The sequence below is a fragment of the Mustelus asterias genome, chromosome 21 (assembly GCF_964213995.1).
Source record: "Mustelus asterias chromosome 21, sMusAst1.hap1.1, whole genome shotgun sequence".
Lineage (NCBI taxonomy): Eukaryota > Metazoa > Chordata > Chondrichthyes > Carcharhiniformes > Triakidae > Mustelus > Mustelus asterias.
The window spans coordinates 66,541,355-66,556,470 of NC_135821.1; the positions used below are offsets into that span (position 1 = coordinate 66,541,355).

Consider the following 15,116-nt stretch of genomic DNA (forward strand, 5'->3'; position numbering starts at 1 on the left):
CTAAATGCTTTTTAAAAGACAAAATTGTACCCACCTCTATTACTGCCTCTGCAGCTTGTTCCAGACACCACCTTCTGAGTGAAAAAAATTGCCCCTCTGGACCTTTTGTATCTCTTGCGTCTCACAAACATTTGCCCTCTAGTTTTAGACTCCCTTACCTTTGGGAAAAGATGTTGACTATCCTAGTTATGCCCCTCATTATTTTATAGACCTCAATAAGATCACCGCTAAGCCTCCTACGCTTCAGGGAAAAAAGTTCCAGTCTATCCAGCGTCTCCTTATAATTCAGACCATCAAGTCTCGGTAGCATCCTTGTAAATCTTTTCTGCACTCTTTCTAGTTTAATAATATCCTTTCTATAATAGAATGACCAAGTGCTCCCACGTTACTTTTGGGGAGATCCAGGGATGTGATCCTGCAGCAATGATGGAGTGGCTGATAGAAGTATAAGTCTATACTTATATAGCAAGCAGGAACAGAGAGGGATGAAGAAAGTAGGTAGTGTTAGTGATGGAGAGAACATGGGGTCAAAAGCTGAACTCGGGGGGGGGGGGGGGGGGTGGTCAAATGCCAAGTGTGTGACAAGGTTGGAGCAGCCTCATTGGCCAGAGAGGAGGATGGAATTGATGACTAGCAAATGGCAAAGGCTGAAAGAAATGGCTTCAGGTGCCCAATATTGAAATAAGTTTTTGCTCATCCAATACTGGATGTCAGACAAGCAGGGTGACAAATAGTGGAGGAACTGAAAAAGTTGGTGGTGAGGTAGAGCTGGACTCCTGTAGGTGTGGAAGCTGTTATTGTGTTTTTGCATGATGATGCTGAAGGGCAGCATTTAAGCTTTAGATAAACATAAGCCATCACTGAAAACTGAGCAGAACATCACTACAATCTCAGAGAAATGGTTGATTAATTCCTATTTTCTGCTTGCTTCTTTTTAATAAAACTTCAATCCAATTTATTTGCTTCCTCCTGAACTGTATACACCTTGAACTTCAATAACCCTGTCAAAGGCTTTCTGAAAAATCCACATTTCCTCTCCACTATGTCTCTTGCTTTCTCAAAGAACTTTATCAGGTTTACTCATTAGGGTCATTTCTAATTATTTTCTTTTTATCTCTGTCCGGTGTGGGGGGGGGGGGGGGGGGTGCAGCATGGTGGCACAGTGATTGGCACTGCTGCCTCACAGTTCCAGGGACCCAGATTCAATTGGGTGGCTGTGTGGGGTTTCCATATTCTCCCTGTGTCTGTGTGGGTTTCCTCCGGGTGCCCTGGTTTCCTCCCACAGTCCAAAGATGTGCAAGTTAGGTGGATTGGCCGTGCTAAATTGCCCCTTAATGTCCCAAGATGTGCAGGTTAGGTGGATGGTAAATGCATGGAGTTAAAGGAATAGGGTGGGGGAGAGGGCCTGGTCTGAGAGTCGGTGGAGACTCCATGGGCTGAATGGCCTCTTCCGTACTGTTAGAAATCTGATTTCATTAGAATATATTGTGTAGCAAATGAGCATTTATATATTGAAATATTTATAATTGGAATTTCAACTTGGAAATCACTTCTACAGATGAAAAAATGATGAAAATCTTCAAGTTTGACTTGATTTGATTTATTATTGTCACATGCATTGGGATACAGTAAAAAATATTGTTTCTTCTGTGCTATACAGACAAAAGCATACCATTCATAGAGTACATAGGGGAGAAAAAGAGGGTGCAGAATGTAGTGTTACAGTCAAGGCTAGGCTGTAGAGAAACATCAGCTTAATATGTGAAAGGGCCATTCAAACGTCTGATGGCAGCAGGGAAAAAAACTGCTCTTGAATTGGTTGGTACCAGACTTTTGTATCTTTTCCCGACGGAAGAAGGTGGAAGAGAGTATGTCCAGGGTGCATGGGGTCCTTGATTAGGCTGGCTGCTTTCCTGAGGCAGCAGGAAGTATAGATGGAGTCACTGGATGGGAGGCTGCTTTGCGTGAAGGACTGGGCTATGTTCACAACTCTAGTTTTTTTGTGGTCTTGGATGGAACAGGAGCCATACCAAGCTATGATACATCCAGAAAGGATGTTTTCTATGGTGCATCTGTATACATTGTTGAGAGTCGTAGCGAACATGCTGAATTTCCTTAGCCTCCTGAGAAAGTAGAGGTGTTGGGCTTTCTTAGCTATTGCGGCAGCTTGGAGGGACCAGGATAGGTTGTTGGTGATCTGGATAGTAGAAACTTGAAGCTCTCGACCATTTCCACTTCATCACTGTTGATGCAGACAGGGGCATGTCCTCCACTACACTTCCTGAAGTCGATGACTATCTCCTTCGTTTTGTTGACATCGAGGGAGAGATTATTGTCGTCACACCAGTTCACCAGATTCTCTATCTCATTCCTGTACTCTGTCTCATCATTGTTTGAGATCCGACCCACAATGGTGGTGTCATCAGCAAACTTGAAAATGGAATTGGAGGGGAATTTGGCCACACAGTCATAAGTGTATACGTACAGTAAGGGACCGAGGACAGAGCCTTGTGGGGCATGGTATTGAGGAACATCATGGAGGAGGTGTCGTTGCCTATCCTTACTGATTGCGGTCTGTAGGTTAGGAAATCTAGGATCCAGTTGCAGAGTGAGGAGCCGAGCCCTAGGCCATGGAGTTTGCAGATGAGTTTTGTTGGGATAATGTTGTTGAAGACTGAGCTGTAGTCAATAAAGAGTGCGAATCAGAATAAGTAATACCCAATATCTGCTCAGTTGAAATAATTGCAGCACAAGTATTTTTTCTGGTGTTCAAATCTTTCAGTGCTGCAAAAAATTAATTTCCATTTTGCTTATTCAGGGGCCGAAAAGCCAACCTTTCAGTTGATGCTAAACTAGTGATCAGGTGGGGTAGGTTCCAAATTCTCCTATGAGCTTCTATTCAGATACACAATGGGCTGGATTCTCCGACCTTGCCCGCAGCTGGGATTCTCCGGTCCCGCTGCAGTGAATGGAGATTTGGCTGAGTGCCCAATTCTCTCTGGCAGCAGCGGCGGGACATGAGCGGCTGGAGAATTCCGGCCTATATGTTTGGCTGCTCCTGGTTCTGGATGATCTATGAGAGCACAGTGGCAACGCCAGTCAGAACAAGAGGCTCAGAAACTCTGGATACAGTGTCGAACTTGCCATGCTTCACAGTGATAGATTTTTGGCTCCTTGTGTGTGTTTGACCTTTGAACTTGTTTCGTGACTGAGCTCCAGGTAGACAGCATGAAAATGCTGCCTTGAACTCCTCCCGAAACTTCCCTGAGAAAAGAGAACAGTTCATTTAGTCAACACACCTCCCGGAGTATACTTTAGGTCTTGGACATTTTTACTTGCCATTAACTTAATTTATTTCTTTCCATGTCTCATTTCTATTGGTAACATTTGGAGGTACATGAGCAAAACAAGCATTTACCAACAGTGCTAGTGATGTGATGAAGGGCATTAGGGTTACTGGATTTTCACACCAAGTCCGTTTGACTTCAGTCAGCTGTACAATCTTTGGCATTCCTCTGCTACCTGTGTAAATCTTTGATTTATATATTGTGGGAGATTGTTTTGGGATGAGCTGCATCAACACAAAATACTGGTGACAGTAGTATCACAAAACATTAAAGTGTTTTGGTTTAAGTGTACTTGTAGGAGTCCTGTGACAATACTTGCCTTTAAGAACTGTATTTAGGTCATGTTTCTTGTGCAGGATCTGTTTTACCAGTCAGTTCTATTACCCAGTGTCGTTTTGTCTGGATCTGGCAGTCCCTGTTGTTACTGCAGCAACATAATTGATCTTAATTTCCAAAGTGTTTGTTTTAATCTGGACCAATGCAGGGTTGTTATTTTAGAGTTTTCCATGGGGCTTGATTAGGTTAATTGACAGGTAGGGTCATATGACTGGGCGGGGCTAGGATTACACAGAGAAAACCAGCTCAGTTGATGTTTGGATCTGAAAAGAGCAGAAATAGCTCTGCGTCTCTCTGAAGTCTGGCTATTAACAATTATACTTTGCCATATTAAGTATTTTAATTGGTAAACGTTATGCTAATTATTTTTGTCATAGCTTAACTGTTCTTGAATAAAGCTTGTTTTAATAAAAGTTTCCTAGTGGGTCAATCAAATCATACCTAAAGGGGCTTTGGAGCACACATAGAGGGGTTTTGGGGGCACATAGAGGGAATTCAGGGCTACATAGGGGGATTCAGGGCTACATAGAGGGGATTTGGGGCCATATAGAGGGGATTCAGTGCCACATAGAGGGGATTCAGTGCCACATAGAGGGGCTTTGGGTGTCGCATCCGGCCCATGGGCAGTGCCTTCAACAAGTCTGATATCATGCAGTACTGTAAATTATCTTTTGAAGTCTTTCTCCTTGGTAAGATTATGATCTCTTCGTTAGTGTTAGCCCACTTGAAGAATAACTTTGCTCTCCTGGGACAGTAATATTCTCCACTGCCCTCAAAGTCTCAAAGCCTTACCACTGAAGAAGTTGTAGATGATGGGGTTGGCAGCACTGTTTGCATACACAAGCCAGTGAGAGAAGGTGAACCAGGCATAGATGGCATCTCTTTCATCAGAGTTTTCAAACATCCCAAAGACCCTGAAGAGCAAGCAAACTTACAATTCAGAAAATCAACATTGTTTTATATTATTAAACTGCCCACCTTGGTATTTATTCCAATTTGATCACAACATGAGGCTTCTTCATGCCACTGCTTCTCGGAATGTTCATGTCGATTTGCATCAAACTCTTTAGCCACACGGGGGGAACTCACAGAAGATGCTGAAATCATTTAGCGCCTGGACATGCTCAAATAACAAGGGTGGCACAGTGGTTAGCACTGCTGCCTCACAGCGCCAGGGTCCTGAGTTCAATTCCGGCCTGGGGTGACTATCTGTGTGGAGTTCCGGTGCTCCAGTTTCCTCCCACAGTCCAAAGATGTGCAGGTTAGGTGGATTGGCCATGCTAAATTGCCCTTAGTGTCAGGGGGGCTAGCTAAGGTAAATACATGGGGTTGCGGGGATAGGGCCTGGGTGGGATTGTTGTCGGTGCAGACTCGATGGGCTGAATGGCCCCCTTCTGCACTGTAGAGATTGTCTATGGTTCTATGACTACCACAAAGCACATGATATTTAGAACCATAGAAAATTACAGCTCAGAAACAGGCCTTTTGGCCCTTCTTGTCTGTGCCGAACCATTTTTTGCCTAGTCCCACTGACCTGCACTTGGACCATATCCCTCCACACCCCTCTCATCCATGAACCCGTCCAAGTTTTTCTTAAATGTTAAAAGGGACTCCGTATTTACCACTTTATCCGGCAGCTCATTCCACACTCCCACCAGTCTCTGCGTGAAGAAGCCCCCCCTAATATTCCCTTTAAACTTTTCTCCTTTCACCCTTAACCCATGCCCTCTGGTTTTTTTCTCCCCTAGCCTCAGCGGAAAAAGCCTGCTTGCATTCACTCTATCTATACCCATCAAAATCTTATACACCTCTATCAAATCTCCCCTCAATCTTCTACGCTCCAGGGAATAAAGTCCCAACCTATTCAATCTCTCTCTGTAACTCAGCTTCTCAAGTCCCGGCAACATCCTTGTGAACCTTCTCTGCACTCTTTCAATCTTATTTACATCCTTCCTGTAACTAGGTGACCAAAACTGTACACAATATTCCAAATTCAGCCTCACCAACGCCTTATATAACCTTACCATAACACTCCAACTTTTATACTCGATACTCCGATTTATAAAGGCCAATGTACCAAAGGCACTCTTTACGACCCTATCCACCTATGACGTCACTTTTAGGGAATTCTGTACCTGTATTCCCAGATCCCTCAGTTCAACTGCACTCTTCAGAGTCCTACCATTTACCCTGTACGTTCTTCTTTGGTTTGTCCTTCCAATGTGCAATATCTCACACTTGTCTGCGTTAAATTCCATTTGCCATTTTTCAGCCCATTTTTCTAGTTGGTCCAAACCCCTCTGCAAGCTTTGAAAACCTTCCTCACTGTCCACTACACCTCCAATCTTTGTATCATCAGCAAACTTGCTGATCCAATTTACCACATTATCATCCAGATCATTGATATAGATGACAAACAACAATGGACCCAACACCGATCCCTGCGGCACACCACTAGTCACAGGCCTCCACTCAGAGAAGCAATCCTCCACAACCACTCTCTGGCTTCTTCCATTGAGCCAGTGTCTAATCCAATTTACTATCTCCCCATGTATACCTAGCGACTGAACCTTCCTAACTAACCTCCCATTTGCAAAGGTGTGAGAGCTCCTCACATTAACTCACCTCTTCAGGATGTTTAATGTACTGACGGGAAGGTAGCACAATGCAAACACTAGCAGTACCACCAGCAGCATGCGAGCTGTCTGTCTCCGGGCCCTCATCTGTTTCATCTCTGCTGTCAGTGTCCTTTGCGCTGTGCCTTCCTGTGAATGAGTGGAACAATGTGCAGAGTGTGGCTTCCATTTACACGCAAGCGTAGTTGATGATGTTCCAGGAATCTGAGGAAAGAAACAGGAGAATTTTCTGAGGGTTTCTCATGACTCAGTGATTACAAGGTGTGGAATCCAGATACACGAGTCAAATAAGCTACCAAATCAGCTTGGACGCATTTCCAAAGATTTCAATCAAAAGGCCATTTTTTCTTATCTCCAATATTCTGATAACCATTATTTATTTATTATTTATTAGTGTCACAAGTAGAATCATAGAATCCTACAGTGCAGAAGGAGGCCATTTGGCCCATCGAGTCTGCACCGACCACAATCCCACCCAGACTTTATCCCCACAATCCCATGCATTTACGCTAGCTAGTCCCCCTGACACTAAGGGTCAATTTAGCATGGCCAACACACCTAGCCTGCACATCTTGTAGGCTTACATTAACGCTGCAATGGAGTTACTGTGAAAATCTCCGAGTCGCCACACTTCGGCACCTGTTTGGGTACACTGAGGGAGAATGTAGCACCGAACCAGCACGTCTTTTGGACTGATGGAGGAAACCGGAGCATCCAGAGGAAACCCACGTAGACATGGGGAGAACGTGCAGACACCACACAGGCAATGACCCAAGCCGGGAATCAAACTGGTGGTTCGTGGGCTGTGAGGCAGTAGTGTTAACCACTGTGCCACCATGAAATAAAAGTGGTCAAAGAAAATGAAATAAAAAGCACGACGATTTTCAATGGATTTTCATCCTGGGCTGCTCACAGGACGAGCAAAGTTAAAGTAAAGTTTAAGTTTATTTAGGTTTACATTAACACTGCAATGAAGTTACTGTGGAAATCCCCTAGTCGCCACACTCCAGCGGTTCAGGTACACTGAGGAAGAATTTAGCATGGCCAATGCACCTAACCCGCACATCTTTGGATTGTGGTAGGAAACCAGAGCACCCGGAGGAAACCCACACAGACACGGGGGGAATGTGCAAACTCCACAGAAGATAAATCTTCCATTTCTGGAGACTCTGGAATACTCCTGGGTGGTTGGCAACCTCACGTGGCTCCCAAGTTGGAACTCCGGTTGTGCCAAATGGGTGGGAATGTTGGCATGCCAAGTGATAGAGAAGGGTAGGATTGCCAGAATTTGGCTTAACTGTGATGGCCTTTGTGGTCCATCAGCCCATTACTACTCACTGTCGAGGAGCCACGTATTTACACAGGTGCCAGAGGAATACCAGAGTGGGGGGAACCACACCACTGCACAAGTCAGCACTTTGTGGGTGGCTACAAGAAGAAAACTCCAGAAAAAATGAGAACAATATCAGAGTGAAAAGCGGGTATAAAAATAAAAGTGAGTTACGAATAAAACAGGAAACTGGAGAAACAAAATTCTTTATTGGATCAATTTCTAATATGTTTCCTTTTGTGATTTATAAAAAAATTAAAATTGGATTCTTAGAAATAATCTATGCATGTGAATATTTTATGAAGCCATTGAAGGCAAACGTATTATGAAACGTGGCAGGTACATGTATATTTTATCAAACATTTATAGTATAGTTTTTATAGGAAGATATTCCTCTGCTTTTCCAAATGATTTTCCTATATTCAAGGCAGAGTTAGACAGGTGTTTATTAATCGGGGTGTGGTGGGGGGGAGGGTGGTGGAGCACGCTCGAAGGACCAATTGAACATTTTCTTAATTCATTTTATGGGATGTGGGTGTTGCTCTGGCTGGGCCGAGCATTATTTATTGCCTGTCCCTAACTGCTCTCCATTTCAGAGGGCATTTAAGAGTCACGTGTAGGCCATAAGGTCAACAGATTTCCTTCCCTAAGGGACCTTAGTGAACCAGATGGGTTTTTATGACAATTACAATGGTTTCATGGTCACCATTCGAATTTTTAATTCCAGATTTTTATTGGATTCAAATTTCACCATCTGCCATGGTGGGATTCGAACCCGGATCCCCAGCGCATGATCCTGGGTCTCTGGATTACTAGTCCAGTGACAATACCACTACGCCACCGCCTCCCCTTATCCTGCTTCTATGTTCCCCAGCATCAATGTTCGAAAGTATTCAAATTTTAGACACTCAGGAAGTATGGCTTTTGCTCTGGAGCTGTGGGGCAGCACAGTGGCACAGTGGTTGGCACTGCTGCTGCACAGCGCCAGGGACCCAGGTTTGATTCCCAGCTGGGATCACTGTCTGTGTGGAGTTTGCATATTCTCCCTGTGTCTGCGTGGGCTTCCTTCAGGTGCTCCGGTTTCCTCCCACAGTCCTAAAGACGTGCTGGTTAGGGTGCATTGGCCATGCTAAATTCTCCCTCAATGTATCCGAACAGGCGGCGGAGTGTGGCGACCAGGGGATTTTTGCAGTAACTTCATTGCAGTGTTAACGTAAGCCTCGTGTGACACTAATAAATAAAATAAAAATAAAAATATATTATTGCAACCCACTTTTGTCTTTACCACCATTTCCATGTAGGTTTCTGATTTTGAAACAAATTATTTATGACTTATTTGTTACTCTTTATGTGCCATGCAACTCTCCCATGGGATTGCTCACTCTGAATCTTCAACCGTTCCAATGCTCCCTCAGCCACTCTTCTATCCAAACTCATCTGAAACTTCACTTCCCGCTTCCTCACCAGCGCCACGTCCTACTGACCCCCACTCTTCATTCCATTACTGGCACTCATGTCTTCAGGTAAGTAGGCCCCACCATCCCCAACGCGCTCTGCAAATTGTTCCTTCCCTTCACAAGGGCCCAGAGGCCCAGGAATGGGAGCTTTGAGAGACTGTTATGGTTGGTGACGGTTACGGGAACAAGGAGAGTTAAGTGGAATTTGGAATATTGTTGAGTCTGGAAGTAGTAACAGTGTGGGCAAGAGTTTGACCATGAGATGGGATAAGTTAGAACTGGAGGTGGGCAATATTATGGGGGTGAAAATGGGCAGTTTTTTAGTTACTCTCCTTAATATTTCTTTTGACCTCTTGCCATCTATTAGTATTGATAATACCTCTGTGAAATATTTGGAAATGTTGTTTTATTAGGACCTTAGAATCCCTGCAGTGCAGATGGAGACCACTTGGCCCATAAAGTCAGCACCACCCTCCAAAAGACTCAGGCTATCCCCCTACCCTGTCCCCGTAATCCTACACATTTACCATGGCTAACAAACCTAACCTATACATCATAGGACACTTAGGGATCAATTAAGCATGGCCAATGCACCTAACCTGCGCATCTTTGGACTGTGGGAGGAAACCGGAGCACCCGGAGGAAACTCACGCAGACACGGGGAAAACATGCAGACTCCACACAGACAGTGACCCGAGGCCGGAATTGAACCCAGACCCTTGGCGCTATGAGGCAGCAGTGCTGTGCCACCGTGCTGGCCCACATTGGTAAAAGGCAACACATAAATACAAGTGACTGTTTTTACAAATATTTTGGATGATAAACTGATTCATTCCCTTGAAGAAATGGCCACTTTTGGAAAGAATGACCAGACTTTTGACATATATGCACTCCATCCAATCAACTTCAAATTCATAGAATCATAGAAATCCGACAGCACAGAAAGAGGCCATTCGGCCCATCGAGTCTGCACCGACCACAATCCCACCCAGGCCCTACCCCCATATCCCTACATATTTTACCCACTAATCCCTCTAACCTACGCATCCCAGGACACTAAGGGCAATTTTAGCACGGCCAATCAACCTAACCCGCACATCTTTGGACTGTGGGAGGAAACCGGAGCACCCGGAGGAAACCCACGCAGACACGAGGAGAACGTGCAGACTCCACACAGACCGTGACCCAAGCCGGGAATCGAACCCAGGTCCCTGGAGCTGTGAAGCAGCAGCGCTAACCACTGTGCTACCGTGCCGCCCTGTATTCAGTCATGAACACTTGGCATGTCTTATACAAATAAAAAGTTTACACATTGCATAATGTTTTCAGAGGGCACCATTTTTCATTGGCTTTTTTTAGGAAATGGCCAGTTCCTAGATGTTAAAATGTTGGTTTGCCAAATGCTGCTCCTGCACTTACTTACCTGTTTACACCAAAGCTTTCTAAATATTTGAAAATATGCCAGAAACATCAAGCATAAAGGAGCCACGTAGGTTACTATACAAAAGCACACGTGATAGACCTTGGGGTAGATGTTATCTGAAAAGAAGAAGGCAGATTTTATCGTCATTGTTAATGGGACAATGGAATGTTTCACTTCTGTCAATCTCCATTTTCTTCTCCCAGCTACAGGGTTTATATTATCTTCACTGCTCTTTCCAACCTTGGGATGTCCTGAGTTCTGAGCCTGCATATTTATTCTTTCATGGGATGTGGGTGTCACTGATTGGGCCCACATTTGTCCGCCCATCCCTAATTACCCTTGAACCGAGGCTTGTTGGGCCAATTCGGAAGCCAGTTGAGAGTCAACCACATTATTGTGGGTCTGCAGTCACATGTAGGCCAGACCAGGTAATGATGGCAGATTTCCCTCCCTAAAGGATATTAAGTGAACCAGATGGGTTTTTAACAACAACTGATGATGGTTTCATGGTCGCCATTACTGAGACAAGCTTTTTAATTCCAGATTATTAATTGGATTTCAATTCCACCAGCTGTGGTGGTGGGATTTGAACCTGTGTCCCCAGAATATTAGCCTGCGCCTCTGGATTACCAGTCCAGCGATATTACCACTCCACCACCATCTCTCTCTTAAGATGTAAGATCCCAGTAATAATATACTGTTCTTCATTGAATAAAAGTGTGAGAAAATGCTCTCCTCTGGACTGGTAAATCTCCTCACTGCTTGATGAAGGATGTTCACTTTAATTTCTGAATTCTCAGAAACAAGATTTAAACTTTCCTACTTGTTGGTTGATATTTATGGCTGACAAACGTTATGTATTTGCTTTAAAACTTCATCCCTTTATTCCCTAAAAGACAAAATCAGTCTTTATTTGTCAAAATATTTTGCTGTTATTAATTTCTTTTTCGAACAGAGGAGAGAGGCAAACCTGAATTCCTTTTATTTGTCTCCCCGTCTGTCCGCAGCAGAGTTGTTTTAATTTTTGAAACAGGCTGTGGCCCATTTCCCCAAGCCGTCCGTTTGTGAGGTCAATTTTTAAAGTGACCTGCAGCAAACTCTCTTTAGGATTAACCCAGAAGTTTAGTTTATTCACGCATTCAAACCCGGGGATTGGCCGTAACTTCGCACACACAAACAAGCACACAATAACAAGATCGAAAAGAGGAGCTTTTACAACTCTGAATAACTTAAAAGAAAAAGCGCCACAGTTATACACATCAATTCATGTGATTGTCAGAGTCCACAAAGTCAGAGTTCGGTGAGGGTTTCGTCATGGAGGAGTTACAGTTCAGCGAGCTGAAACAGAATTTGCAGAATTGGCTTAAAGTCGATGGCGACAAAGGTGAGGTTGGTACACAGAGACTTGGTCTGCTTGGCAGAAGAAAACAGAAATCTTGCAGAGAAAATGACTCTGAGGAGGTTTAGACTGATGCAGGCTGTTGGTCAGCCTGGAGTCCTGCTGTGATGTTTGCATGCTGGAGGCTAAAAAGCAGACTGAGCCAGAATCCATAGAATCCCTACAGTGCAGAAGGAGGCCATTTGGCCCATCAAGTCTGCGCCGACCACAATCCCACCCAGGCCCTATCACCGTAACCCCACATATTTACCCTGCTAATCCCCCTGACGCTAAGGGGCAATTTATCATGGCCAATCAACCTAAACCGCGTATCTTTGGAGTGTGGGATGAAACCGGAGCACCCGGAGGAAACCCACACAGATACGGGGAGAATGTGCAAACTCCACACAGACAGTGACCCAAGGCCGGAATTGAACCCAGGTCCCTGGCGCTGTGAGGCAGCAGTGCTAACCACTGTGCCACCGTGCTGCTCCAGGTTCCGAGTCTAGAAATGCAATATTAAAACTTTTCAAAGGCCAGAAGCTTAGATCAATGATGTTGTCCATTAATGAGCCAGTTGCAGGCTAACAAGCAGTTTCTAGCCTCTAGTCAAAATCCAATGTTCACCAAAGGAGATAAATGGTTTATAGCTTATCTGCAGGTGTAATGAATTTCAATTCTTTGTTAAAGGATGAGGATTTGAAGACAGATTGCTAGTCCCTTGTTTCATTGATTGTAATGTGTCCTCGTGATGGGAGTTGTGAGATTCCACAAGGATGTGGGTTGAACTTATATAACTACTGTTGGAAACTTCCAGAAACGCTGCCAACTTGTGAATCATGAGACCTGTAACAGCCATCTTTTTGGTTGAGCAAGTTCCACTTTTTAAATAAGCAAAAAGGTAAGGTTTGATTTAAACAGTTCCTGGTCCGTTTTATGTCTTAGGGACACGACAAGTTATTTCACTGATCCATGTGAAACCATCTGAATGGAACACTTGTGCACAAGGCAAGCCATTAAATTGACATCACAGCCACCAGGAAAGGGTGGAAGAGAAACTCCGACTTGCAATGACACATTTAAATTGGCAGTGTTATTCTGGTGAATGGGGGCTGGTTGACTCAGTTGACTAAATGGCTAGCATGCGAACCGCCACTGCCAAAAAAACTGCCAAGATAAAATGATTCAGGGTGAAGGCTCAGCAGACAGTGAGCCAATCCAGAGCACTGTGAAAGATGTAAGAAAATATGATAAGGTATCTTGCAAGGCCCTTCTCTGCAGCAAATAGGGCCCAGTGAGGTGATTGGTGATGCTATTTTCTGCTACCATTCTATTCATAAAAATGTGAAAATGTTTGTCCTTTAACATTGGGAAGTGATGGCCTAGCGATATTATCACTGGACTAGTACTCCAGAGACTCAGGGTAGTGTTCTGGGGGACCTGAGTTCATATCCCACCACGGCAGATGGTGGTTGGTTTCAAAAGAAATCTGGAATTATAAATCCAATGATGACCATTGTTGGTTGTTGTAAAAACCCATCTGGTTCACTCATGTCCTTTAGGGACGGAAATCCACCGTCTTTACCTGGTCTGGCCTACATGTGACTACAGGCCCACAGCAATGTGGTTGACTCTTAAATGTCCTCTGAAATGGCCTAGCAAGCCACTCAGCTCAAAGGCAATTAGGGACGGGCAATAACAGGCAATCAGGTGGCATGGTGGCGCAGTGGTTAGCACTGCTGCTTCACAGCGCCAGGGACCTAGGTTCGATTCCCAGCTTGGGTCACTGTCTGTGCACGTTTTCCCCGTGTCTGCGTGGGTCTCCTCCGGGTGCTCCGGTTTCCTCCCACAGCCTGAAAGACGTGCTGGTTAGGTGCATTGGCCGTGCTAAATTCTCCCTCCGTGTACCCAAACAGGCGCCGGAGTGGCGACTAGGGGATTTTCACAGTAAGTTCATTCTAGTGTTAATATAAGCCTACTTGTGACTAATAAATAAAACTTTAAAAACTAAGGGGATTTTCACAGTAACTTCATTGTAGTATGAATGTAAGCCTCGTTGTGACACCAAGAAATAAACTTTAAACTTAAATGCTGGCCTAGCCAGCATCACAAGAACAAATTTTTAAAAATGTATTGTGTAACCACATTGTGGTGTTCCGCATGGCTGCTCTGCGACAGTGTTCCTGGAGTGGCTTCCTGCAGCACTGCTCAAAACAGCAACAGCATCCCTTTGAAAAGCAGCAGTGCTGAATTCAGTGTCTCATTATGCTGGAGGAGCTCTCTGTTTAATGTGAGTAAAATTGACGCAGCAATCCCAATCCAGGAGATGCAGGAAATCGAAAAATCCACACTGCTGCTGCAGGGGACGCTGTTCTGATGTTGATGTTAAGCTGTGTTGTCAGGCAGAGTGCAGGAACATTTAATATTCTGCTGCTTTTAACAAACCTGAGCAGAATATTTGTGATATTAATGCAGCAAAAATTAGAAAGTGTTTGAATTCCAATTACTGACATTCCTGTCTTCAATGAGCATCAAGTTAAACTTCCCCCAGGCTGCTAGATTGATGAAAGATCTCCTCCTCTCTTCCTGTATCTCTCCATCAGTTAGAACATCAAATTTTCACAAAAAAATTAATGAATTTGCTACCTAGTTAATTTAGCCATGTTTAATTGTTTAACACAATGGTTGGCACGGTGGCACAGCAGTTAGCACTGCTGCCTCACAGTGCCAGGGACACGGATGCGATTCCCGGCTTGGGTTACTGTCTGTCTGGAGTCTGCACGTTCTCCCCGTGTCTGCGTGGGTTTCCTCCGGGTGCACTGGTTTCCTCCCACAGTCCAAAGATGTGCGGCTTAGGTGGACTGGCTGTGCTAAATTGCCCCTTAGTTTCCCAAGATGTGTAGGTTAGTGGAGTAAATACGTGGGGTTGAGGGGATAGGGCCTGGATAAGGTGCTCCTTTGAAGAGCTGGTGCAAATCCGACAGGCCGAATGGCCTCCTTCTGCACTGTAGGGATTCAATGTTTATGATAACCAATTAATTTGACAGTGTCCCAATCTCTCATCATAATAAATGTAAACTTGATCTTTCCTTCACATAAAACAATTATGGGTGAGAAAGTTTATTTCTAAGATTTATTCCCACTGTATATTTACAAATGTACCACATCCCTTGATTTCCAATTTGAGTCTGACCAACCAAATGCTTTAT

General features: G+C 44.4%; 1 protein-coding gene across 1 annotated transcript in view; it reads right to left on the minus strand.

The window, feature by feature from the left end:
* Positions 1 to 3,073: 3,073 nt before the first annotated feature.
* LOC144508908 (orexin/Hypocretin receptor type 1-like) overlaps positions 3,074 to 15,116 on the minus strand; it is a 31,447-nt gene continuing 19,404 nt past the window's right edge. Inside the window, exons 5-8 of the mRNA XM_078237121.1 lie at positions 10,530 to 10,645; positions 6,309 to 6,523; positions 4,476 to 4,597; positions 3,074 to 3,264 (exon numbers count right to left, since the gene is read on the minus strand). Coding sequence (XP_078093247.1) covers positions 3,074 to 3,264; positions 4,476 to 4,597; positions 6,309 to 6,523; positions 10,530 to 10,645 — 644 coding nt within the window. The remainder of the gene's footprint in view (positions 3,265 to 4,475; positions 4,598 to 6,308; positions 6,524 to 10,529; positions 10,646 to 15,116) is intronic.